Source organism: Bos taurus, chromosome 15 (assembly GCF_002263795.3).
Source record: "Bos taurus isolate L1 Dominette 01449 registration number 42190680 breed Hereford chromosome 15, ARS-UCD2.0, whole genome shotgun sequence".
Classification (NCBI taxonomy): domain Eukaryota; kingdom Metazoa; phylum Chordata; class Mammalia; order Artiodactyla; family Bovidae; genus Bos; species Bos taurus.
In genome coordinates this window covers 17655649-17682629 of record NC_037342.1, presented here as the reverse complement: position 1 = coordinate 17682629, position 26981 = coordinate 17655649, and the positions used below count along the sequence as shown (strand labels likewise).

Below are 26981 nucleotides of genomic sequence, written 5' to 3'. Positions count from 1 at the left end.
GATTAATGAATAGATGATTACATTTTCATTTTCAGATTTTTTATAATAGTTGTTAGCATGAATAAATCCATCTTACTTGAGATGAGAACTCACCAACAATGAGTTTAAAAAAATAGTAACATAAACATTTACATTAAAATTTATATCCCTTTGGAAAAAATTTACGTATTTATTTGGATGTGCCAGGTCTTAGTTGCAGCATGCAGGATCTTTAGTTGTGGCATACCAACTCTCAGTTTCAGCATGTGGGATCTAGCTCCCTAACCAGGGGATCAAACCTGAGTCCCCTGCATTGGAAGTGTGGATGCTTAGCCACTGGACTAGTTCCAATTTCTCTTTTTTTAATCATCATGGTGAAGAGAGTCCTATTCTATGCTTTTATACATTATAAAATAACTGGTGAATGATGAGGAAGAAAAATGATGAGCAAAGAATCTGAAAGAACAAAACTTTTTTTTTTAACTTAAAAAAATAAGGTTAACATTCTTTGGTTACAAGAGGAAATAATATAAAATTTAAAATAAAGATAGAATTTTTAATAATCAAAGGCAGCAAAACCATAACAGTTAAAAAAACAAAAAATAAAGCTCATAGGGTTAGGGAAATAGGGCACTTTGCATATGCATGTCCAATAACATATAACACACTCCATAAAATGCAATTATAAACATGATTTAAAACACTTACCCCTTCTGCTTCAAAGGTAATTCAAGTTTAAATATGGTAGCATCATTAACAACTGCTTTATATGCCTGCAAATAATATAAAATAAGATATGAACATTAGTTTTAATACTTAAAATACAGTCAGAGGAATTATTGTAATTCTAAAAAAATCAAATTAGCTTTTTTTTAATGATGCACCTGGCCTGATAGAATTTTTCAAGTGAAGGATTTCAACATGCTCTTGTCATGTTATGATTATCATTATTCTCAAGTGAGGTCTTAATACGGCCTGATAACCATAACATTGTCTCTTGTCCACAGTCTCCTACAAAATATTTTCATATCACCTCCTTTTTCTTCAAATCTCCAGTATTTCCTCCCTCATGCATATTCTCAGCTGATGATATGGACCTCCTATTTCACTGAGAAAACCAAAGTAATCAGAATTCCCTCCTCTTTTCTCCAGCATCATCAATTTTCCCTTTCTCCATTATTTTTATAGCCTCAGTATGCATATATATTATTTTAAATCTTAAAGATTCTCGCTTGGCTTTGTCCACCTTCAGCTACCGCCCCATATTTCTCTGTCTCTCATTAAGCTAAACTTCTAGAAGAATTATCTAACTCACTGTCACTAATTTCACTACTACCATTCTTATTTGAAACTGTTTTAATCAGGCTTTCAACACTTCTACTCCAATCAATCATTCTTGTCAGTCACTCACAACCTCCATGTAGCTGAAGACCACAGTCGGTTAGATCCTTATCTTACCTGACCCGTCAACAGGATTTGAAAACAGCAAACCATGCCCTCCTCCTGCAAAGAGTGTTTCCCACTTGTTTTCTAGCACAGCATTCTCCTCTCTCCTCAGGAAAGATGGTTCCTATTGGGTTTCTTCTCTTTGCTACCCTCACTCTTAATTTGAAGTGTCAGAGCTTTAAAAACCATCTATATGCTGAAGGTCCCAATTTTATTTTTGCAGGCCCACCCCCTCCATTAAGTTCCAGATCTGATGTTGCCATATGGATGTTTAATAAACATTTCAAAGTTAACTTTGTCCAGAACCGAGTTCCTAGTCTCTCTTTAACCATCTCCCCGGAAACCTGCTTCTTTCAAAGTCTTCATCTTCCCTCACCTCAGCAAGCATATACTTTTAACTGATCAGAAAATCTGAGTGTCATTCTTGACTGATCTCTTTCTATCACATTCCACATCTGATTCCAGTATCAAGTCCTATATACTCTATTTTCACAACACATTAAAAATCCAACAACTTTTGACTACCTCCACCTACTATCCTTCCGGGCTGCGCTTCCATCATTACTTAACTGAATTACTTAAATAGGTTCTTAACCCATAATCTTGCTTCCTCCCTTGCTTCCTTCAGCCTATTCTTTTTGTAGCAAGACAGGTGATTCTGATAAAACATTAAGTCAGATCCTGTCATTTAGTTTAAGATCTTTCTATGAGTTTCTACACTACTCAGAGTAGAAATAAAACTCCTTACCATGGCTCTCACAGTCTTATGATGATCTGGTCTCCTGTTATCCCTGACTACCCATTTCTGATTTCTTACTATTCTCCCCCTCACTCGATCCACTCTGGCCACAATGATCTCTTTCTTCTCTGGTTCTGGAACATGACAGGCATAGTCTTGCCTTAGAGTCTTTACAAGTGTTGTCCCTTCTGGCTAAAGCATTATTCCCTCAGAAAGCCAGGTGACTTATTTCTTAATCAACTTCAATCTTAATCTGAATGTCACCTCAATAAAGCCTTTGCAGGCCATTCAATTTAATATTTCAAACCACCTTATTACCTCCATACTCCCTTAAATCCCTTTCATATTTTATTTACCTATGTACCTTTCTATCCATTTATCTATCTAAACATAGTGGAGAAAGCTATTATGGAGAAAGCTGATTGTCTTTTTAGAGTCGAGAAAAATATTTCACTTGGGAAGTAAGGAAAGGTAGTTTAAGAGTGGAAAAACTAATGGTAATTTCTAGTGATAGGTTTATGACATTGAAAAAGATACAACTTTAAGGATAATATTATGTTTCATTATCATTATCCTAGACTATAATGATGGGAAATAAGGTATGGAAAACAGGGATAAATGTGATATAACTCTCGTAAGAGCCGTAGGAAAGGAAATAGGACAAAGAAATCAACTCTGCTTGGGACAGGATGTTGGAAGAGGCAGAGTATCAAGGAAATTCCAAGAGAAGTATACTTTGAACTGAGTCTTAAGGAAGGATGAGTAGGAATTCAATAATCAGTAATATTCTAAAGAGGAAAACATTCTTGAAAAAATGAGGAAGAGAGCTAATTTCTAGCTAAATTCTGGTCCACAACCATACCCAATCCTTACAAAAGCATATAAGAAACCATATGTAATACGGTTGCCCTCCACTGTTGAAAAATAAGAGTTGCTAGGTTTTTTACTTTGTGGTTTAATAGCATAATGATGCAAGTTTCTTACTACAATTAAATTATGACAATAGTGTTAACATACAGGAATATTACCTTGTCTCTTGCAGTAAGAAATCGTGGGTCATCTTGAAAAGCTTCTTTGACAAGTTTACTGAATCTATTAAATAGTGTAAGTAACTGCTCAACATACTTCTCAGAGTCCTAAAAAATAAAGTGTTTTATATTAAGATGAGTTTTAAAAAAGAGACTAATACACAAAAAATAAGAAAATATAAACATAATTTTAATAAATCATTATAGCTTTAAAATTTGGAAAATTTTCTGAAATATTTTTTTCTTAAGAAAGGTGTTCCAACATCACTGTTTTGCCATCAATTACTAGTTTAAATACCTGATCCTGCATTTACAAATTAACCTTGATATATACCTATTATTGTCATTGAGGAAAACTTACAGTAGTAATAGTTTCAGCAGCTGCTACCATATCTGCCAGGCCCGCACTGATGATATGCTCCTCCAAGTCTTTTAACATTGGTTCTATCCCATTAGGAACTTTGTCCATCAATGAAAACATTAAATGTAATTCTGAAAGGATAGGACATACTCATGTAATCATTTCATCCATCAGAACAGATTTTCTCTTTGATTTGTATCATGGATCTAGAAAGCCTATGATAATAAGAGTGTAGGGAAATATTAGTTGGAAGTTGACAGCTTTAACAGTATTCTGCGAGTACAATTAGTTTAGGAGTTGTTATAATAAGCATAAGCATAATACTATAACTGCCTGACCTACCTTCTCAGTCTGACACAAATTATTTTTAAAAGAAACTCTAAATAAAGTGATCACATACTGTACAACCCAACTCCTCTTAAAAGGTGAGTCATCTGACTTTCAATAAAATGGAAAATATTTATTCTAAGAAACACAAAAGTTTACACAGAAGATAAGTACATTTCATAAGCTAGATGTAATATTAAACACACGATACACAGCAACATCAAGGGGTAAAATAATCATGTCCTTAGATTATTCAGAGTGATAAGATAATATAAAACTGTATTCATAAAGCATTTTTCAGTTTACAAAATTTTCTCCTGTTAACCCCCACCTTGGATCAGTGGACTCTACTTAGTTTGGCATACAGAAATTCAAATATTTCATTTGTACCAAGTGAGAAACTTGCTTTTACTACAAAAATACTTCTGAAGAATGTATAGATTTAAGTGAACTGAAATACACACTTGAAACACAACTAGAGATTAGATAGGACCTTGCAATTTTATAACATGAAATCTAGAGAGCAATACATCAAAATGTGAAAAGTGGTTGTCTCTGAGCAGTAAGGATATGGGTTAATTTTTCTTTTTGGTATGTATTTCTTTTGGTATTAATATACTTTCTACTTTCCCAAATATAACTTTATGGGGGAGAGGGATCAAGATTACCAACACAGGGAGTTTTATTGCTTTCTAAAAATATTAGTCATAAAGTTCCACACCAAAGTCAAATTACCTAGTTCTATCCTATACTGTACATTTATCATTTAAATTAGCCTTTAAAAGCAGAGTCTTACTTTTGAGAACAAATTGAAATGTACATGAGCACATACAAACATACTGATACCCAAGGAGAAAAAAATCCTTAAAATACAAGTTCATAATCTTCTTTACAGCCTTTCTAACTATGCTAAATATTTTTATCCTTTTCTTTACACAGTTTGCCATAATGAAAATACCTATGTATAAAAAGAATGATCTAACAGTAATGTATTAAAAGCGATGTGCTTCAAAGATATCCTATTAAAAAAGTATAACTTTATGTACTGTTTTACCTACTTTCAGTTTCATTTCGCTTGATCATGCCTTGGCACTCTGCTAAGATAGTCTCTTTAAAGGATGTCACCAGGGCATTTACACAGCATTCCATGAGCTGAAATATATCAAAAATTGGTCAAGGCTATTATAAGCACAAATAAAGCACAAATCTACTCCACTCTATTTTGCTTTACAGTTCCATAAAACCCCATTGTACAACAACAGCAAAAAACTAAGTATACTGAAAGTAGATTTTACTTACCTTTATTAGAGGGTTGATGAAGATAGATACTCTATATTTGTTTACCAAATATACTCCCCCATAAGGAAAAGCCTAGGAACTCAGGTTCTCTATAGAAATTTCAGTAAAAGTCCCCAGTGAGGGAAGGAAAAAAATTTTTAATCTACAAAATCAAATTAAAAAAAAAACAAACAAACTTTAATGAACTCTTATCTGGAGAGAACCTGTGTTGGAGTTAGATGCTAAAATTCTAAAAGTATGAACATTCAGTTCAACTCATAGTAGGTATTACTGCCGTGGGCACCAAAGAAGTGTTAGAATACCAAGAAAAGAAAGCTATAACCTCAGATCTGGAGAAGATCACTATCTTATAAAGGGCAAACTTTAATAAATAAACTAAGTTAAGTGGCAAAACACACACATACAAACAAAGGAACTATCATTTTTTCTGGGTAGTTAAAAAGGTCTCATCCACCTGATGAAATTTAAATTGGATCTTGAAAAGTGAATACAGGTCTTAAAATGGATTGGTTATTCTAAGAATATGAAACTGACTATGGCAGTGAAGAGATAATAGGCGAGAAAGCTAGAAAGGTAGACTGGAGCGAGATTACGAATAAAGATCTAAGGTTTGGGACTTCAAAGGTTGTTGTTGCTGCTTAGTTGCTAAGCTGTGTCTGACTCTTTTGCAACCCCTTGGACTGTAGCCCACCAGGAGCCTCTGTCTATGGGATTTTTCAGGCAAGAATATTGGAGTGAATTGCCATTTCCTTCTCCAGGGGATCTTTCCCATCCAGGGAATGAACCTGTGTCTCCTGAATTGCCAGGCAGATTCTTTACTCCTGAGGCACCAGGGAAGCCCATTCTATAGGTATGAAAGGTTTTAAACAGAAGATAAATGTAATGAACTTCTATTCCCCCACCAAGTCATTTTTAAAGGATCAGTCTAACTGATCAACAAGGTAGGTAGTACTGAGTGGTAGTAGGGAGACTGACAAACAAGGCTGTTGAAAGATTCTAAGTAAGATGATCAGGGTGTAACGTTCTGGTTGGGTCTCAGGAAAATCCACCCCACTCCATCACTGCTCCTCTGTGTCATATATTTTTACTCTCCTTGCAGGTATCAAAATGAATAGGTTGTGATTACCTATACAAGGTACACTAAGGCTGATATCTCTCTTCTTCTTAAAATAGATCAGCTATCTGTATTAAGGAAAGGGAATTATATGTGCCTTACAAGTTCTTTGCTAAAAATTCCTCTTAGAACTGACTTAATGTTGCTAATTACTGAAGCTGAATTTGGGAATGGAGATTCATTATACCACTGTTTCTACTTCTTAAAATGTTAAAAAAAATTTCTGCAATAAAAGTTTTCAGGTCCCTCCCTCTTTGAGAATTATGCTAATGACTTTAAAGTCCATGTATGTCAGTTCTGTCCTAAGACAAGCAATAGATATATGACGTGGTTGAGAAATTTCTGCCAAGGTGGGGAGCTCTGACCCAACTGCTGAGTAATTTCATTCTATACCGGCTCTGGAATATGCACAACAGAACACTCCCACTTTCAACAGAGAACAGGTAAATCTAACTATATATAACTTATAATGAATAAGAAAGTGCAACCAGAATAAGCTCTGTTTTCTAAAATAAGCTCTATTTTCTATAATCATCTGTTTTCTATTTCACTGAAAATTTACACTTGAACATAATCTAGCTCTGGAGTAGTCCAAATTCTGCAGACTCTAAAAAATCTAGAGTTGTGTGTTTCAACCTGTTTGTTGTGAAATGTTTTAATGACTGTGACCAGCTTTTCTTTTTAAAATAATATAGAACAGAACTACAACAAAAATATCAAAGTGCTTCACATACAATAACAATGAATATTATTTCATATAATTTTGTTTCAGATATGAGTAAATAAACAAAGAACATACTAAGTTACAATAAAAAATGTATTTCTTATTATGGGTTTCAGTGAGGATTAAAAGGAGAGGCTAGGGAGGCTAGGTGGTACAATGGTTATGAGTCAGCCGTTCACTGCTAAGGGCCTGGGTTTGGTTCCTAATCAAGAAACCAAGATCCTGCAAGCCATGTGGTACAACCAAAAAAATAAATGAATAAATAAATAAAATAAAGGAGAGGCTACATTGACAAGATAGCTGAAGTAAATTGAGCAGAATTTGGTAACTGCTTAGATGACAGGAGTTAGGGTTATAACAAGTTACTGAGGACAAAAAAGAAAGGTTACTGAAGCACTTTCTAGCTTGAAAGGTTAAACAAATTATTACAATAACTAATATCTTTTAATAAGAATCTATGCTGTACCAAACATTGTGCTAAATCCTTTACATACATTATCTGATTAATACCAATATGTCATTTAACCCATGACAACCTTATGAAACAGGTATTTAACATATGAGCAAATACGCTTAGAGAGGCTAAGTTACTTTCAAATATTATACAGTTCATAAGATCTTGAGCTGTAGTATCAGGTCAGGTACGTTACTCCAAGCCTATGACTTTTGATACTATATTAGAGAGCAAGTATATACTTAGTAATGGCTGTGTGCTCAGAAATTAGTTAAGTGTTGTAAGAAATAGAGAAGATAAAACATGGTTTATATGCACAATACTCTCACAATATAGTTGGGGTTATGCAACTATAGTATATCTAAAAATGTATGTATTCTTCATACATAACAGAGGTATATGAAAAGTTCAGTTACAATAAAGCAAAGAAGTGGAAATAAACACACTATTACTACACTATAAACTTCACAAGGATAGACTGTGCTCTGTCCAGCTATATACTTATGGACTCAACACAGTGCTTGATAAATAACATAAAGCAGCCTATAATCTGCTACTAAATCAAGTTGTAGAAACAATAGCTACAGTGGGAATTCAAATAAGAGAAAACGGATGAAGGCTAGAGTATTTAGAGAGACTACTGCAAGATGGGCTTTAAGAATTCTGAAGGATTTGAACAGGAAGAAAAGAATAGTAAAACGATACTTAAAAGCATGAATCCAAGAAAAAAATGAACAGAATGAAGTATATGAATCAGTAATTATTTCTTAGTGGGTAGGATGACTCTTATTGGACAGTATTAAGTTGGAAACAGAACTTAGGACCAAATTATGAAGGGCCTTGAAAATAATGATATTATGGTTTCTGAATAAATAAAAATTGAAAGTGATGCTTATAAAAGAGTAGCCTGAACTCACAAAAGAAGAAATACAAATGGTTCAATATAAGAATAAACACGCTCAGCCTCATTAATTTTTCTTCTTCTTCTTTTCTTGGTCATGTCATACACCATGTGGGATTTTAATTCCCCAACCAGGGATGGAACCCATGCCCTCTGCACTGGAAGCACAGAGTCTTAACCACTGGACTGGCAGGGAAGTCCCCCAGTAAGTTTTAAATGCACATAAAAAATCTTTTAAAATCTACAACACCAGGAAACTGGAAAAATTAATAGACTGACAAAACTCAGATCAGCAAAAATAAACAAGCATACTGTTAATGGAAATAAGAATTAACAACAATATTTCTGAAAATCAGTTTGGTACTATATAGCAATCTGTAAAAGGTGCATACTCTTTGCTTCAGCAATCTCATTTCCAGGAAATTCCATTCCAAGAGAATGCCACATGTAAGAAAGATGTATGCATAAAGATGTCAAAAATATAGAAGGATATAAGATATAAAGATATAAGCATGTAAATATATTCCAGGAAGAACTATTCATAAAAAATAATCTATAATAATAATGAATAATAATGAAAATTCCCATCAGTAGAGAATTGGTTTCTATAGTGCATATATATGATGAAATACTTAGAGGCATTAAAAATAATGTTATAATACAGACGTGTTTAGCATACCAATGTACATCATATTTTTTTTTAAACTTTGGGAAAAAAAGAGAAGAAACAAAAAAGGGAATTCCCTGGTGGTCCAATGGTTAGGACTTTGCACTTTCACTCTGAGGGCCTGGGTTTGATCCCTGGTCAGGGAACTAAGACCCTGAATGCTAAAAAAAAAAAAGAGGGGGAAGGAAAAGAAAGAGTAAGAAAGGTGGAAAAGGAAAAAAGAAAAGGAAAGAAATGAAAAAAGAGATCTTAACGAAGTAAGTATTACAAAACAGTGATGATTGTTGAATCTGCTGGTTGAGTTTGGAGGGTGGGGTTCATTCCACTATTTTCTCTACTTTTGTAAATATTTGAAAAGTTTCATAGCAAATAATTTTTTAAAAAAAGAGAGAAGAATTATGGTATAGATCCCTGTGTATTGAAAAATCCTTTAGAAAACTACTTTATATAGGCAAAAAGAAGAAAGGGCAGTTGCTTATTTCCAAAGAGTCTCGCCATCACAAGAGGGTCAGATCCTTGAGGGCAGGGACCATGTTATTGCTCTTTTGTATTTTTCTCCCCATCATTTACCAAAGTCCTACAAACAGAGTCAACCCTGAGTATATACTGGTTATTTGAAAAATACATCTTGAATGGAAAGGATAGTGATAAACCATCTCTCTCACCTTGTATTCCCTTTCTGTCTCCTTTTGCTAGCTTCCGTGAAGAAAAAAACTTTTTGCCATATGTCATCAATTCCTGTATTTTGCCTGAGATGAGCACAACTTCTAAATCCATAGCAATCTCCCCAGAGGTCTGCAAGGTGAAACACTTTAACTATCAATGTGCTTGATGTTTTTTTTACCTTCCTTTATAGCAAAACTCTTCAAAGATGATGCCTGCCATAAAACACAGCAGGCACTCAGTATTTGTTGAATGAATGAATGCATAGGTCTGTGAAGATGAAAGTTTGGATAGGTAGGCTAACTGACATAGTAGAGTCTTTTTTAGTGGTATTCAATTTGCACAATTAATGCTACTTCACTGAAGTTTAATGAAAGCAATAGGAACAGTTCTGACTTTTGTTATGTAATTTCATACAAGTAATAATTTGCTTTTCCCTGAGCTATAAAATAAAGTCATCGAATTAAAAATTATTCTAGATTACTCCACCTTAAGATTCTACTTTATCATTATCAGGTCTTTAACCATACAAAGATATCTATAATGTATTCAAGAATTCATTTATTCCATGTATGGCTATTCTCAACATTAACTTTTTTTTTAAAAACTTTATAACCAGTGTTAAGTTGCTTCATTTCTAAACTAATTATACAAGTAACTCTCTATAGACCAATGAAGCCAATTAGACTCACCTTGACTTTTTAAATACCACCCTTAATATACTTAAATACTTGAAGGTTAACAAGTACTTTAATGCTAATAACTTATGACTTGTGACCTTGTTGCTAATTCAGTTTTTTACTCAAGGTTTTGCATATGTAGTAAAATAGTTTCTGTCTGAGAATAAGTAAGCAACTTCTGTAAACCACAGCCCTAAAAGTAAAAGTACCATCCTAGGCACAGCACTTAAATGTTTTGATATGGTAGTGCATTAAACACAAGTAGGTATTACCCCACTTTACAATTTGAAGAAATTGATAACGGGCACACAGCTAGTAAAATGACAGTGGAATTAAACTCCTCACCTTCTTCCAACATGTATGCCCCTAATCAGTGTAACACACTGCCTCCCTTTCAGAGCTTTGGTCACTGTGAAGAAATGAAGACTAACCATCACCATTTCACTCTCTCTATTCCATCATTCCATTTAACTCTAGTGTTACTTTGAAGACAGGAAGCAGTTCTATCTTCTTATTCTTGCTATCACAAGGCTTGACATAGTTCAGATGCATAATAAATAATAAACATATGACTTCAGGTAAAACCAAGGTATATAAGACTATCACCTACAATACTAATTGCCTCAGAAAAAATTTTTTTCAAGTTATTTTCTTCTATATTTTTTCTCATTCTTTTGGGCATGAATTGATATATAAAAGGAAATACTTTATATACTTTACATAAAAGAATAATCTCACTACAATGAGATTATTGTAAATAATCTCACTATTTGCTACAATGTAGGCAAATGCCATGCTTTTGTTAATAGTTTGTCCCAGGCCCTCTAATCTACTTAATAATCAGTAAATTTGCCATAAAATTTCTAAATTTGGAGAAAATGGAAAATGTCACAATATTAGCCACACTTTTAATCCAACAGTGTTAATTTTCTCAACTTTTTAATGCATAATAATGTGAAAATTTTTGAAAGAATGGCAACATCATTTTAGAGGGACTGTTTTTTTCTCATTCTTTTCTTACTGTTAAGTGTCACTTTTTGTGGTCAATAGCACCTCTTCAGGCAGCAGAGCTCTGAAGTCTTTTACCCAGTTTTGTTCATCTGCCACAGGCCCATCAATGATAATCAATCTTACTAAACTGTGTGTATAACTGGATCTAAGTGGGATTAAGTTGCTCTCCTATAAGTAAAAGTTGAAGTAGGCCTATCAGACATCTAATACAATGCAGCTGCTCAGAACTCTTGGCCTAACTTTCTAGTTTCTCCACTGAACTGCAAGTAGCTAAAGTTGCTAAATGGGTTATCTTCTAGATGAGTCAAGTATCACTATATAATACCTACTACAAACACATATATACTGATGACTCAAGCATGCTTGCAACATGTATACAAAGACACACTTACACACAAAGTGTATGATCCACTCAGCCCAAACTAGGCCAATTAGAGTGAGGCTAATTAAAACCAGTGGGTTAAGACTCCTCTCAGGTCACAAACCGGAGGGACAAACTGGCAGCATTCATGATCCTGACTTCAATTCAACACAGGTGCACTGGTGACTCAAATAACATGAACACTACTACTATAGATGAGATAAATATCCAACAGTGAAAAAAATTTAAGATTTCAAACAAAATATATATTCAGTTCAGTTCAGTTGCTCAGTTGTGTCCAACTCTTTGCGACCCCATGAACTGCAGCACGCCAGGCCTCCCTGTCCACCACCAACTCCCGGAGTTCACTCAAACTATATTACCATTTTTTAATTTACAAAATAATATCATACCTAGAAAATGAGGTGTATTACTAGTATCATGCAAAAGTGTTTTGGTTTATAAGTAAAATAAAATTAAATTCTAGATTCAAATAAGTATAAAAAAGATTTTCTCTTACATGAGTGGCCAGTGGGACCACTGAACATTAAAATGCCTCTACAAATTCACACTTCCTGGAGGTAGACACTACCTTCACTGAAAACTTTTAGCCTAGAGATTTCAGTTCAAAATATCCAAAACAACTATTTAAACAATTCACAGCATAACTCACTTTTCTTTGATTCATCTATTATAATCTGCTGTACTGATAACAGAGAAATTAAAATGAAAGTTACATTAGGATAAATCTATAAGGGGATCCTAAAAATATTTTTGTGATTATGTACTAAACATAAAATTTAAACATTTTACATATAAAAAACTGTTAGAGAAAAATCTTGAGAGTAACTTTTATTGGCTATACATGTAAAAATCCCTTTGGGATATAAATTTTTATCCATTAAAAATGGGACTTTGTGTTCATTCTTAAAATGAAAGAATGGTATAATGTTAGAAACCCTGTTAATTCAATTTCCTGATTAGTTCAATGGAGGAAAATGCCATATGATCATCTCCACTGATGCTTCCCATCTCCCCTCAAAAAAAGGCATTCTTCATAATATCCTTTTTTTTTACATTTTATTTTCATTTTAGCACATAAAAGTAAAAATAACAGAGCATGCCCAAACATACATCACCCCATTTCCTATAATGGTAACTTTTTACATAACTATAGCACAACTATCAAAATGAGGAAAATAATATTGATTTACCGCTGTGAATTAACTATTGTTAGAAATTCACCAGTTTTTCCACTAATGTCTCTTTCCTGTTCCAGGATCTTATCTATAAGCCCATGCTGTTTTCGGTTGTTAGTTTTCCCAGTCTCCTTCAACCTGTGACAATTCCTAGGTCTGTGTGTGTGTATTATGATCTTGATACTTTTAAAGAACAGTAGCCAGTTATTTGTAGACTGCCTCTCAAATAGGGATTGTCTAGAATTCTCTCATTTGAATAAGTTATTCAGTTATAAATTTTTGACAATAATTCCATAGAAATGATTTTTGTACTCTTCTTAAATGTATCATATCAAGGGGTACATAATGTCACTATGTCCTATTACTTGTGATGCTAATCTTGATCACTTGATTAAGATAGTGTTTCTTGAGTTTCTCCATCTTGAGTAAGTTAAAGTCACTCAGTCATGTCCGATTCATTGTGACCCCAAGGACACCAGGCTCCTCTGTCCATGGGATTTTCAGGCAAGAATACTGGAGTGGATAAGCCATTCCTTTCTCTGGGAGATCTTCCTGACCCAGGGATCGAACCCAGGTCCCCTGCATTGCAGGCATATTCTTTCTGTCTAAGCCACCAGGGAAGCCCATCATAGTAACTATTTTTCCATTACCAAACACTTAATACTAAGTCCAACCATGTTGCTGCAAATAGCAGTATTTTGTCCTTTATGGCTGAGTAATATTCCACTGGTGGTGTGTGCGTGTGTGCAGACACACACACCCTCCCTCCCATATCTTCTTAATCCAGTCATCTGTTGATGGGTACCTGGATGGCTTCCATGTCTTGGCTATTGTAAATAATGCTACAATGAACACTGGGATGCATGTATCTTTTCAAATAAAGTGTCTTTTCCAGACACATGCTCAGGAGCGGAGCTACTAAATGGTGATGTAACTTTATTTTTAGTTTTTTAAGGAACCTCCATGTGTTTTCCATAGTGACTGCACTAATTTGCATTCTCACCAACAGTGTACAAGAGTACCTTTTCTACACATACTCGCCAACATGTGTGATCTGTAAACTTTTTGATGATAGCCATTTTTATAGGTGTGAGGTGGTACATCACTGTAATTTTTATTTGTATTTTTCTAATAATTAGATAGGTTGAACATCTTTTTGCGTGTCTTTCAGCCATCTGTATATCTTCTTTGGAGAAATGTCTGTTCATGTCTTCTGCCCATTTTTTTGATTTGGTTGCTTTTCTGATATTGAGTTGTACGAGCTGTTCCAACACTGCAGACATTACATTCTCAGCTGTATCATTTGCAAATATTTTCTCCCAGGTTGCTTTTGTTTTGTTGACAGATTCCTTTGCTGTATAAAATCTTTTAAGTTTAGTTAGGCCCTACTTGTTTATTTTTGCTTTCATTTCTTTTGCCTTGGAGACTGATCCAAGAAAATACTGCTATGATTTATGACAAAATGTCTTGAATATATTCTCTTCTAGGAATTTTATGGTTTCAGGTATTACAGTTATATTTTTAAATGACTTTGAGTTTATTTTTGTATGTGGTGTGAGGGAGTGTTCTAATCTCTTTGGTTTAACATGGTAATATAGTTTCACCAGACATCACTTGTTGAAGAGACTGTCAGACTGCTTTGGAAATCCAGGGTCTTCTACAGTTCCATATAAGTTTTAGGATTATTTGTTCTAATTCTGAGAAAAATGTCATGGGTATTTTGATAGGGATTGCATAGATTGGGTAGTATGGCCATTTTCATAGTATTAATTCTTCCAATCCAAGCCAGCATGGGATATATCTTTCCATTTTCTTGAATCATCTTCAAATTTCTTTACCAACAGCTTATAGTTTTCAGAGTATATGTCTTTCACTTCCTTGGTTACATTTATTCCTAATAATTAAAACTTTTCTTGATAATTTCAAATTTTTTTTTTTTTTACTTTCTCTTTCTGACATTTCATTATTACTGTATGGAAAGGAACAGATTTCTATACATTAACCTTGTATTCTGCAACCTTGCTGAATTCATTTCTTGGTTCTAATAGTTTTGGGGTAGAGACATTAGGGTTCTCTATATCAAGTATCATGTCATTTACAAATAGTGACAGTTTTACCTCTTCCCTTCAATTTGAATATCTTTTTCTTTTTCTTGTCTTACTGCTGTGGCTAGGACTTCCAATATCATATCAAACAGAAACAGCTAGAATAGCCATTCTTATCTTGTTCCTAAATGTAATGGGAAGGCTTTCAGCTTTATGGTGTCTGCGGGTTTACTGTAAATGGCATTTGTTTTGCTCCCTCTATACTCACTTTGGTAAGAGTTTTCCTTGAACAAATGTTCATTTTTTTCAAATGTCTTCTCTGTTTCTATGGAGATAATACTGTGATTTTTATCTTTCCTTTCTTTAATGTGGTGTTATCACATTGATTTGCATACACTGAACCATCACTGTGATCCTGGAATAAATCCAACTTGATCATGGTATATGATCCTTTTTACGAATTACTGTATTTGGTTTGCTAATATTTTGCTGAGGATTTCTGCATTTTGTATTCATCAAAGACATTGGCCTGTAATTTTCTTTTCTTGTAATGTCTTTGCTATGAGGACTCACAGAATGAATCTAGGAGTACTGCCTCCTACTCAACTTATTTTATTTCTATGGTTTTAGCTGTTCTTTCTCCTCTTTTATTATTTTATTTTGGCCCTATCTCTTTTCTTCTTTGTGAACCCGGTTAAAGATTTATCAATTTTGCTTATCTTTTCAAAAAATTAGCTCTTGGATTCAATGATCTTTTCAAATATTTTGAACTTTATTTTCTCTATGATCTTTATTATTACATTTCCTTCCTTCTGCTGACTTTTGGCTTTGTTTGTTCTTTTTTTATTTCTCTTAGGTGGTGAATTAGGCTGTTTGAAATTTTTCTTATTTCTTGAGGAAGCCTTTAAATGCATCAACTTCCCTCTTAGAACTGCTTTTTGCTGTCTCCCACAGATTCTGGAAAATTGTGTTTCGATTTTCATTTGTCTAGAGGTATTTTATGATTTCCTCTTTGATTTTCATCACGTACTCTTTGAAGTTTTAGGAGTATGCTGTTTAGTCTTCCCATTTGTTATTTTCCCATTTTTCTTTCTTTAGTTATACTAGTTACACACTATTGTCATTAAAAAAAAAAAAAACTTCTTGATAGAATTTCTATCCTTACAAATTAAGGTTTGTCTTGTGACCTAGTATGTGATCTGTCCTAGAGACATCCCATGTACACTTAAAAAAAATGTATTCTGCCTTTTTCCCCCCCATGGAATATCCTGTAGATAACAAATCCAACTCATCTATTCTTTTTTCAGGATCTCTGTTGCCTTACTGATTTTCTGTCTGGATGACATATCCACCCATGTCAGTGGGGTGTTAAAGTCTCCTACTATTACCGTATTACTGCCAATTTCTCCCTTTATATCTGTTATTATTTGCTTTATATATAGATGTTCCTGGATTGGGTGCATATATGTTAACAAGTGCAATATCCTCTTCTTGTATCATACCTTTTATCATTATATAATGCCTGTCTTTGTCTTTCATCATGGCCCTTGTTATAAAGCTTATTTTTTCTGAAATGAGTATTGCTACTCTTGCTTTCTTGTCATTTCTGTTTGCATGAAATACTTAACCCAACCCCTCACTACAGTCCCCTTGTAGGCAGCATATTGATGGGTCTTGTTTATTATCCAATCAGCCTCCTATGTCTTTTGATCAGAGCATTTAGTCCACTGACATATAAAGTAATTATTGATATGTATACACTTACTGGGGCTTCCCTAGTGGCTCATATGGTAAAGAATCTGCCTGTAATGCAGGAGACCTGGGTTCAACCTCTAGGAGATCCCCTGGAGAAGGGAATGGCTACCCATTCTAGTCTTCTTGCCTGGAGAATTCCACAGACAGAGGAGCCTGGAAGGCTACAGTCCATGGGGCTACAAAGAGTCAGACGTGACTGAGCAACTAACACTTTCATGTACTTACTGACCCTTTATTACCTGTTTTTCAGTTGTTTTTGTAATTCTTCTCTGTTCACCTTTTTGTTTCTTTTATTGTAATACTACACTACTTAATTACAGAAAATTTACGTTTTAATGTCTGATAGTGCTAGTTCTATTCAAAGTTTTTCTTTCTCAGTGTTTTCCTGGCTATTCTTACATGTTTATTTTTCCATGTGAATTTTCTTATCTTGTCTAATTTCATGAAATAGTTGTGGCATTCTACTGGAATTACAGGAAATATATAAATTAATTTAAGGAAGAACTGACATCTATATCATTTTGAGTAACAAAATTTAAGAATAAGAGGTATCTTCCCATTTTTTCAAATCTATTTTTGTGTCTTTGGAGTGTCTAAGGTTTTCCTCTTACAGGTTTCACAAATTTATTAAATTTTATACAAGTATTTAATTTTCTTTGTTGTTGCTGTAAGGTTTGTCCTAATGTTATAGCCTCTGTTTATTATTTGTATATACGAAGACTGATATTTGTATGTTAATTTTATATCCTATTACTTTCCTGAATTACTTTACAATTTGAGTTAGTTTTATCATCAACTGAAGTTTTTCCAAAGTACTATCATATCATCTTCAAAGTGAGAGTTTTCCTTCTGGCTTACCCATTCTTTTGCCTCTAATTGATTTCTGTAATTTAGTTTCATGGGCTAATACTTCTATTGCAATGTTAAACAGCAACAGAAATAATGGATACAGTTGCCTTGTTAATGATCTTCATGGAAATGCCTCTTATGATTCTCCATAAAATAAGATACTGGCTTTAGGGCTAAGGTAGATACATTCCTGATAATATTCTTAATAAAATAAAAGTAAACTGAATACTTTATTAGCATCATAAAATGCATACATCATGCCAAAAAGAAGCATCATGCTTAATGGTGAAAATTTAGAAGCACTCCTTTCAAAGACTGAAAGACAAAGATCCCAATATTATTAACATTTTTCTAAAATAAACCACTAGCAGATTTAATCCACTGAAGGAAAAAAATGAGGTATTTATACTAGAAAGATATAATCAGATGCTTGGAATACCCCAAAGAACAAAATAAAACTCTTATAAATAAGGAAGGAATTCAGTAAACTGCTAAGCACTATATGAATATTACTTGAAATGTGTATTTGGTCTTTATTAGGCCTGGCCTCATAACTGGGTACTACTTAGGTAAGACTTGTTCTATTATATAGAATACTAGTCCAGAAATTTGTTTTCTTGCATATAAATTATATGCAAGGTTTTGAAGATTAAGTCTTACAACTTTCAAACAAGGTAACATATATCATAATAATTTCCTAATTTTCAGAGAAAACACAAATGTCAAAAATGTACATACTTTAAAATTAAACTTTGGTGTGCACTGCTGTGTATGCATCATGCATACGCGTATCCCCATATGAACTGATAGGCAATTGTCCTCCACTAGTAAGAATAGCCTAACAGGTAAGTTTTGATTAAAATCAGTATCAATAAAGCATTAAGATATAGCATACCATTTTCTGATGGCTAATAATTCCTCTAAAACAGAGTTTAGGGTAGTAAATTTGGTCTGAATAATTTTCAGGGATGGCAGTAATTCTTTTCTGATCTGATCTGATTCAAACTGTTCATACTTTGTGGAATTTTAAATTAGAACCCAGGACTTGGTGATTTTTGGTTTACTGTTCCTTCTATTAGAACTTATTTCATCTTAACACATCATTTCTCTTGGAAACAGAAACTGTAAATTAACAAATATATAACAAATATTATATATGTAGTATAATAGCCTTACCTCAATGAGATATATAATAACGTATCTGCATTAAGCCTAAATTCCCAGTGTTAGTTAAGTCCACAGTTTTCATGCTTAATGTCTTCTCTGCACCAAATTTTGCTGTACAAACTATATAAGTGGTCACTGATTAATATTAATCTATGTTCCTAAAAGTTAGAAAAGTGATAACCTTTGGGGAAAAAAGATGGTAATAATAATTTGCAGGAGCATGATGGAAGGCTCTTAATTGCTGATAATTCTTGTTCTGGTGATTTCACAGGTACCTTCACTTTGTGATAATTCACTTATTAACCTCAGATTTCTGTACACTTTCCTGTATATATATTTCAATCAAAATAGTTAATTTATAAAAATAAACAGAAAATAAAAACAAACCATACAAACAGACTTCTCATCTCCCCAGTAAAGCACCATTTGTTTGCAAGCATATTATATTGCACTTAGATCTTTCTTGAAACAAAACAAAAATGTATCTTTAGACTCTAGAATCATTCAGCGTGATAAGATGTTCATACTACTTGGATTCCTTGAAAGAGCAAGTTCACATCTTCTATCTCAAGTTTTTTCCCAAAATGTATAGATGCATATTTTAAAGTAGAGAGGGAGATTTAACTGCTCTATATAAGCTTTCATGTGTATTTGTTTATCTCTACCTTTCTCATTCTCTTTTTCTTCCTCTCTCTTATTCACCCTATTAATTGGACCTCTATAGTTGAATTTCTGTTCAGGTTACTATAAATATGATACAACTAAGATGTATAAACTATAGTATAAGAACAATTCTACCTTATAAAATTACAACATCCCCATCAAGTGATATATGCAGACCAATCAACTCAAAATATTCAAATCCCTCTAACTAAACTCATCTCTCTCCCTCACTACCAAGATATATTATTATACCAAGTCTCTCTGCAGCAGCACAATTCTCCTAAGCCAAAACCTCAGAAACATTGTTGATTTTAGCTATATCATCCCCATTCATAAGACATAATGTTCCACCTCTGGGAAGTCTGTTTCTACCCTCTTTCTTTCCATTTCCATTGCTATAACCCTATTTGGTACTCCAAATACCCTGCTTGAATTATTGCAAAAACCTCCCACTTCTAACCCAAGCTATTACCCACTCCAATTAATCTTTCATATTGTCACTAGATTAATCTTTCTGAGGGATAACTTTGAACATGGCATACTTGTTTTAAAAATATTCAATGGCCTTCCCTAACTTCTGAATGAAGCTCAAGTGAAAGTCACTCAGTCGTGTCTGACTCTGCAACCCCATGGAAATCTCCAGGCCAGAATACTGGAGTGGGTAGCCTATCCCTTCTCCAGTGGATCTTCCCAACCTGGGAATCAAACCAAGGTCTCCTGCATTGCAGGTGGATTCTTTACCAGGTGACCTACCAGGAGCTACCAAGACTGGTTTTAAATCTCTACAGAGAACTTCTAAAAACAACCATTACATATGCTCCCTTTTCTGCCAGTATCAGAGTTATTTGAAAGAGGAAATGTATTGCACATAATAAAAAGCAAAACAGACAAGAGAAAAAAGGTCCAACTCAGTCCAATTACTAAACAAATAAACATCACTATCACTCAAGATGGAAGAAGCCAAAGAAAAATCAGAAGTAAGAAAAAAGAAATCCCAACTGTAGTTCAAAAGTCTGGTTGTAAGCAAACTTGAATGTTACATTTTTGAATGTAAATCTAAATTTAGTTAGTAGGCTCCAAAAACTGAAAGGAACTAGAGGAAATATTACTTCTACATTAAATTTGATTCTTAAATTGCTTAACAAAGCACACTGTCACCCTCCCTGTAAGAGAAAACACCAGAATATATACTGTAGCATGGCAAATACCTCTGGTCATTTTTTTAAAATGAGGAACTTACAACATAAAACAAACACTATATAAAAGACTGATGTTCTCTTATCAAGTAATTAATATTTTATTTCCTACAAGAGAAGTATGAAAACATCTTCCCATAGTAACAAGAAATATCCCCCTGTAGTAATGATTTGGTGCTCACTCATTTGATGTTCGCAGCCACTATTTTATAAAATGTAATTACCATGAATAGTGAGAATTAACTATATCTCTCAGGAGCATATTTTACTTGCCACCTGAAAATCCATAATATGATTAACTTTAGGTATGCACAAAATATAATAAAAGGTGACTGATTAAAAACTAAATAAATATAGAGAAGTCTAGAGCAGGGATGGCAAACAGATTTTATCTTGCACATCACCTCTGTGGAAAAATAATGAGTTCTGAATAAGGTGCCTTCTGAAGCTGTGCTTTGGCTCAGTGGGAAAGAATACTATAATCAATTAGTAATACTGGTCACAGGAGTGAGAAATGATAAATAATGTTACCTGCATCATGTAGTTGCCACCCTTGTGCTATTGCACTCTAAATAATGTCAAAAAACAAACAACTACGAAATTACTTACTGCTTCAACAGAGTTACATTCTCGTCTTGTTTCTAAATAACGTAGGGCTCGTTTTTCTTCTTCTTTTAATTTAGCATCTGCCTGTCCAGAAGCAAAATAGCAATCATTTTAAGAACATCAAGAAAACAGCTCAAATGATCACATATACTAGGTTCTGACTTACATATTTCATATAATTCTGTACACCATTTTGTTGTAAATACGAGGGTGCCTGTGTTCTATAAAATCTCTCTGTTGAATCCAAGTATGCCTTCTCAAAATTGTCCCTATAAATTTGGAGCTTATCCTCTGGATTAGAACAAAGGTTAACTGAAAAACAGAAAATAAAATTTTACTCTAATTATGATTGAAATCAGTATTTTGAGTACAATAAATGAAAAACAAATATTGAGGAGTCATGTTCAAGGGACTGTGACCATGCCCATAAGAACACACAGTCATATAAGACAAAATCCTTCTCTATAAAAAACTTGAAAAGGTAAAAACACAAAGGAGTAAAGTGACATATAGTACAGAAAATGTGAACTGTTTTTGAATAGGAACAAGACTGATGAATAACTGGATGATCAAGAAACCATTCACAGAAAAGATGGGATCTGAATTCAGTCTTTTGGAACAAATTAGTATTTACACTGGTTAGTAAATCCTCAGAAGTAGAACAATACAAGATCAAACCAACATAAAACAATGAGGTTATCTGAATGGATTGTAAGGTTAATAGAAGATAAGGCAGAATGGCAAGCTGGGAATGCTTATGGAGAACCTCAACTCTCTGGCTAAGTAACCTAAATTTAGCATGGCATACCACTAAATGGGTAATACCAATACAACAGTACTTAAAAATTAATCTTGTGAAAGTATATGGGTTCAATGATAGCAATAGTATCACTATAAGAAGACTGTTTCAAAAGTCTAGAAGTAGAAATTAAAGAAGTCTAAGCTGGTGGCAATTGAAATAAAAAGGAAGAAATTTCAGGGACATGGCTAAAGAAAATATAGACTTTATATCTAAAGAAATACAAGGACAACACAGAAAGCAAGTCAAAGATAACCAAAGGTTCATTAATATAAAATCTTCTTACTGAAAACTAGTTTGTGTCAGACATCCTATGATCAGTAAAGATACAGTGTCAAGAACACAGTTAAAAATGCTAAAGTATTATGACAGGAAAGCACAGGTACTATGAAGCACCTAACCTAGTCTGGGAATTAGGAAAGACCTCTATGAGGAAACAGAGGATTTGACTGAATGAATAAGAAAAGTCTGGAAAGGAATGTACACACATGAAATTAACTGATGCCCTAAAAATATAAGTTAAAAAAATGGTTACTTTTTATAAGCTAGAATTTTAGGACTGTTTCTCTAATTTACATAGCTAAAAAGATTTACTAGCTAAGAGATGAGTGAAATGGAGAAAATAAATATTAACTACACAAATATGAATTTTTCCAGGTTTCATTGAAGAATATCTTTTCTGTACTGTTAAAGCATAGGGCACTAAAAGCAGATGTCACTATATGCTAACAAACATAACTGTGATAGTACTATTCTATAATTGTCTTAGAATTTCCATGAAGAGGATATTTGATCATAAAGTTCAGAACATACCATAGGATTCTCTTACTCCAATGACAAGCTGAGAATCAAAAGCTTCTCCTAACCTTTCAGCATGGACCAGCTTCATTGCACTATCTTGAAGTCTGTTTTTTATATTTGAAAAGATTGATTCATTCCATGTATCTAGCATGAGCTAGGAAAAAAAGAACAAAATAGGCAATCATTTTAATTATTAATATACCAAGTACCATATACACACACAAAAATTTTAAGTACAAATGCTAAAAAAGGAAAGCAAACTCTTAGTCCTACATTCACTTGAATACTATAGGAAACCAATATATTTAAATTTGGTAAATATCATCTGGTAAACAACAGCAAAGAACAAGTGTTTGTTAGAGTCAAACACAACTGGATTTGAATTCCAGCTGTTATTTATATGTCTCCTTTCTCAACTGTAAAATAGTGAAAATAACAGTACAAATTTCATGTGTTTGTTGCAAAATTAAACATGGTAATACATGGAAAATGTTACTTTCTCTATATAGTTTGAAGGTTGAATTTTAGAAATAATGATATGTGTTTGGGACATTCATATGCATAGCTGTATAAAATATGATAAATGGGAAAAGGATAAATTGAAAATACGTTTGATAATAAATCACAAAAGAATATACAAATTTACTTTATAAATTTTCTATTTATGGAAAGAGCACATACATACTCATGAATATGCTGTCAGTATTAGCACAAACTTTAAGGCTGGGAAAAGGCAACAAAGTACAGGCCACTCTGAATGCCTATGTTGGTTGCTATAACCAGTGAGGTGTTCAACGTTCAAACGGAATATTTTACTTTTAAAATCTGTGGTTCCATTTGATTCTCACAAGTAGAAATACATATGTATTAAATACATATGAAAAACAAGGACAGCAAAGTTAGGTTGTAACTGATTGAAGAACTGAAAGGGAAATCTGGAACTCTTCAATTTCAGAGCTGAGTTCTTTCTATTAATTCATGAGTTGTCACTGGGCACAGAGTTTTTACAGCAGTTTAGCCACAATTAAACACAAAAATTCCAGAAGGTAATATATTAATGGAAGGATTTTTTGAACAGAAAAAAAGTAATTTAATTTATAAAAAAGTAAAAGTATAAAAAAGAAGGAAATAAAATTCTGAAAATAAAACTAGGAAAAGGAGAAAATGAAACAGAAAAGGAGAAAATGAAAAGGAAAAGCAAAGGCGGTAATGTCTGAACACAGATCTACAGCTTAAGACCACATAAAAGAAGAGAGAACTAAAACTAAAAGTAGATGAAAGAAAAGCAGTATTAGTCAATACAACACAGCAAAAGCCGAACAAGAGTTTGTTTATATGTGAAGTAGAAAAACCCATTTCAGTGCAAATTTATTTCGAAAGTCTTCAACTCATCCTATTTCTGAAGAATATTAGGGAAAACTGAGGAAATTGACTTACCTTTCTAACAATACTGTCTTCTACATTTGATTTTTTATTGCTGCCCTGTTTACCCATTAAAGTAATCTCTAGTTGACAGAAAGGCTTCGGTAAAATATCACACTGTGTAAAGAATTTTCGCCATTCAACAATGTAAGCTTTTAGCAAAGCTGTATCATCTTGATGGCTCAGTACTCGCTGAAAAAAAGAGAATCAATTTTAAATAAATACAAGTGCTAAAAGAAAAATAAAACATATTCATGCCATCATAAATTTAGGTTATTGTATACTCTAAATTATACCTAAAAGAAATTAAAACATATATATATATATATATATATACACACAAGGAAAAAAAAAACATATCATGCCATAAATTTAAGTTATTGTATACTCTAAATTATACCTAAAAGAAATTAAAACTTATGTATATACACAAGAAAAAAACTATACTATACTATAGTATAGTTCATTACTATAATGAACATTTTACAATATATACAGATGTTGAATCACTACATGGTATACTAATAAAATGTTATGTGTCAATTATATTTTAACTAAAAAAAAATCCTATATCCTTTTAGCTATTACCTTCCTACTCTCCTCCTTTCTTGCTTGCGCCCTCCTCACCTAGCCCTAAGTAATCACTAATTTATTTTCTGTGTCTATATATTTGCCTGTTCTGGGCTTTCATATGGATGAAACTATATAATATGTAGACTTTTATGACTGACTTCTTTTACACACCACAGTGTTTTCAGGGCTCATCCAAGTAGTATTGTAGGTCAGTACTTTATTCCTAAATACTATTCCATTTCATGGACATAACATATTTTATTTATCTACTTATTCACTGGTGAACATGTGGATCATTTCCAACTTTTGGCTATCATGTACAACGCTACTATAAATGGCTGTCTACCAAAATAAGAAAATGTTCACAAAAAACTTATGCACACTTACCAAAAAAAAAGAGAGAGGATTCAAATATCTCAATTCAGAGATGAAAGAGGAGACACTACAACTGATACCACACATGTAAAAAGGATCATAAGAGACTACTATGAACTACCAAATGCCACCAACAAACTTGACAATCTACTAGAAATGGATAAATTCCTAGAAACATACAATCAACCAAAACCTTTTTGTAAAGAAAAAGAAATGTACACAGATTACCGGTAAGTTATTAATATGTCATTCAGAATTTAAAAATTCCCAAGAAGGGAGATTGGTTCAAGATGGTAGAGTAGAAGGACATGTGCTCATCTCCTCCTGCAAGAGCACTGAAATCATAACTAACTGTTGAACAACCGTCAACAGGAGGATGCTGGAACCCACCAAAGAAAGATACAAAAGACAAAGGGAAAGTTGCAACAAGACGGCAGGAGGGGCACAATCACAATAAAATCAAACCCCATACCTATGAGGTGGGCAGCCCACAAACTGGAGAACAATAATACCAAAAAAGTTTTCCCACTATTGTAAAGGTTCTGAGCCCCACATCAAGCTTCCCAGCCTGGAGATTCTGGCAAAGGGACAAGGAATTCCCAGGGAAACTGAAGGCTAGTGGGATTGGATTATAGAACTTCCACAGGACTGTGGAAAACAGACTTTGCTCTCCTGGAGGGCAGACACAAAATCTTGTGTGCATAAAGAACCACAAGAAAGGAGTAGTGATCCCATAGGAGATTGAGCCAGACTTACCTGCTACTGTTGGAGGGTCTCTTGCAGAGGTGTGAGGTGGCAGTGGCTCATCACGGCACTGACAGCAGCAATCCTAGGAAGTGCCACTGACACTGGAGGATGCCATGTGCCCTACCATAGAGCCTATAGACTCCAGGGTTCCATCGCTTCAGGCTAAACAACTAACAAGGAGGGAGCACAGCCCATCCATTAGCAGAAAATGGGATTAAAGTTTTATTGATCATGGTGCTGCCCACCAGAGCAAGACTCAGTTTTTCCCACCGACAGTCCCTCCCATGAGGAAGCTTGCCCAATCTTCTTAGACAGCCTCATCCACCAGAGGGCAGACAGAAGAAGCAGGAAGAACTACAATCCTGCAGCCTCCAGAATAAAAACAACAATCACAAAAAGTTAAATAAAATGAAAAGGCAGGGGATTACATCCCAGATGAAGAACAAGATAAAACCCCAGAAAAGCAACTAAATGATATGGAGATAAGCAACCTTTCAGAAAAAGAATTCAGAATTATAACAGTGAAGATGATCCAGGATCTTGGAAAAAGAATGGAGAGGATGCAAGAAATGTTCACCAAAGACCTAGAAGAACTAAATTAAAAACCAACAGAGATAGACAACACACTAGAAAGAATAACAAAATAATTGTGGTAAGAGAATGGATAAGTGACCTGGAAGATGGAATGGCTGAAATCACTGCTGCAAAACAGACTATAAAAAGAAGAACGAAAAAAAAAAAAGGACAGCCTAAAAGACCCCTGGGACAACCTTAAACACACCATTTGTATTATAGAAGTCTCAGAAGGAGAAGAGAGAGAGAGAAAGGACTCAGGAAAGTATTTGAAGAGATAACAGATGAAAACCTCCCTAACATGGGAAAAGAAATAGTCAACAAAGTCTAGGAAGCAGAGAGTCCCGGACAGGATAAACCCAAAGATGAAGACACTGAGACACATAGCAATCAAACTGCCAAAAACTGAAGACAAACATAAAATATTAAAAGCAATAAGGGAAAAATGACACACGCA

At 33.7% G+C, this 26981-nt stretch overlaps 1 protein-coding gene across 4 annotated transcripts in view; it reads right to left on the bottom strand.

The window, feature by feature from the left end:
* Positions 1-26981, bottom strand: part of CUL5 (cullin 5) — a 130177-nt gene that overhangs the window by 39108 nt on the left and 64088 nt on the right. For all 4 annotated transcript variants that reach the window (XM_005215787.4, XM_002692966.6, XM_024975725.2 and 1 more), the window contains 8 exons: positions 24272-24448; positions 22847-22988; positions 21401-21546; positions 21238-21318; positions 4939-5032; positions 3554-3684; positions 3193-3300; positions 688-752 (listed from right to left, as the gene is read on the bottom strand). In XM_005215787.4, the coding sequence (XP_005215844.1) occupies positions 688-752; positions 3193-3300; positions 3554-3684; positions 4939-5032; positions 21238-21318; positions 21401-21546; positions 22847-22988; positions 24272-24448 (944 nt within the window). The remainder of the gene's footprint in view (positions 1-687; positions 753-3192; positions 3301-3553; positions 3685-4938; positions 5033-21237; positions 21319-21400; positions 21547-22846; positions 22989-24271; positions 24449-26981) is intronic.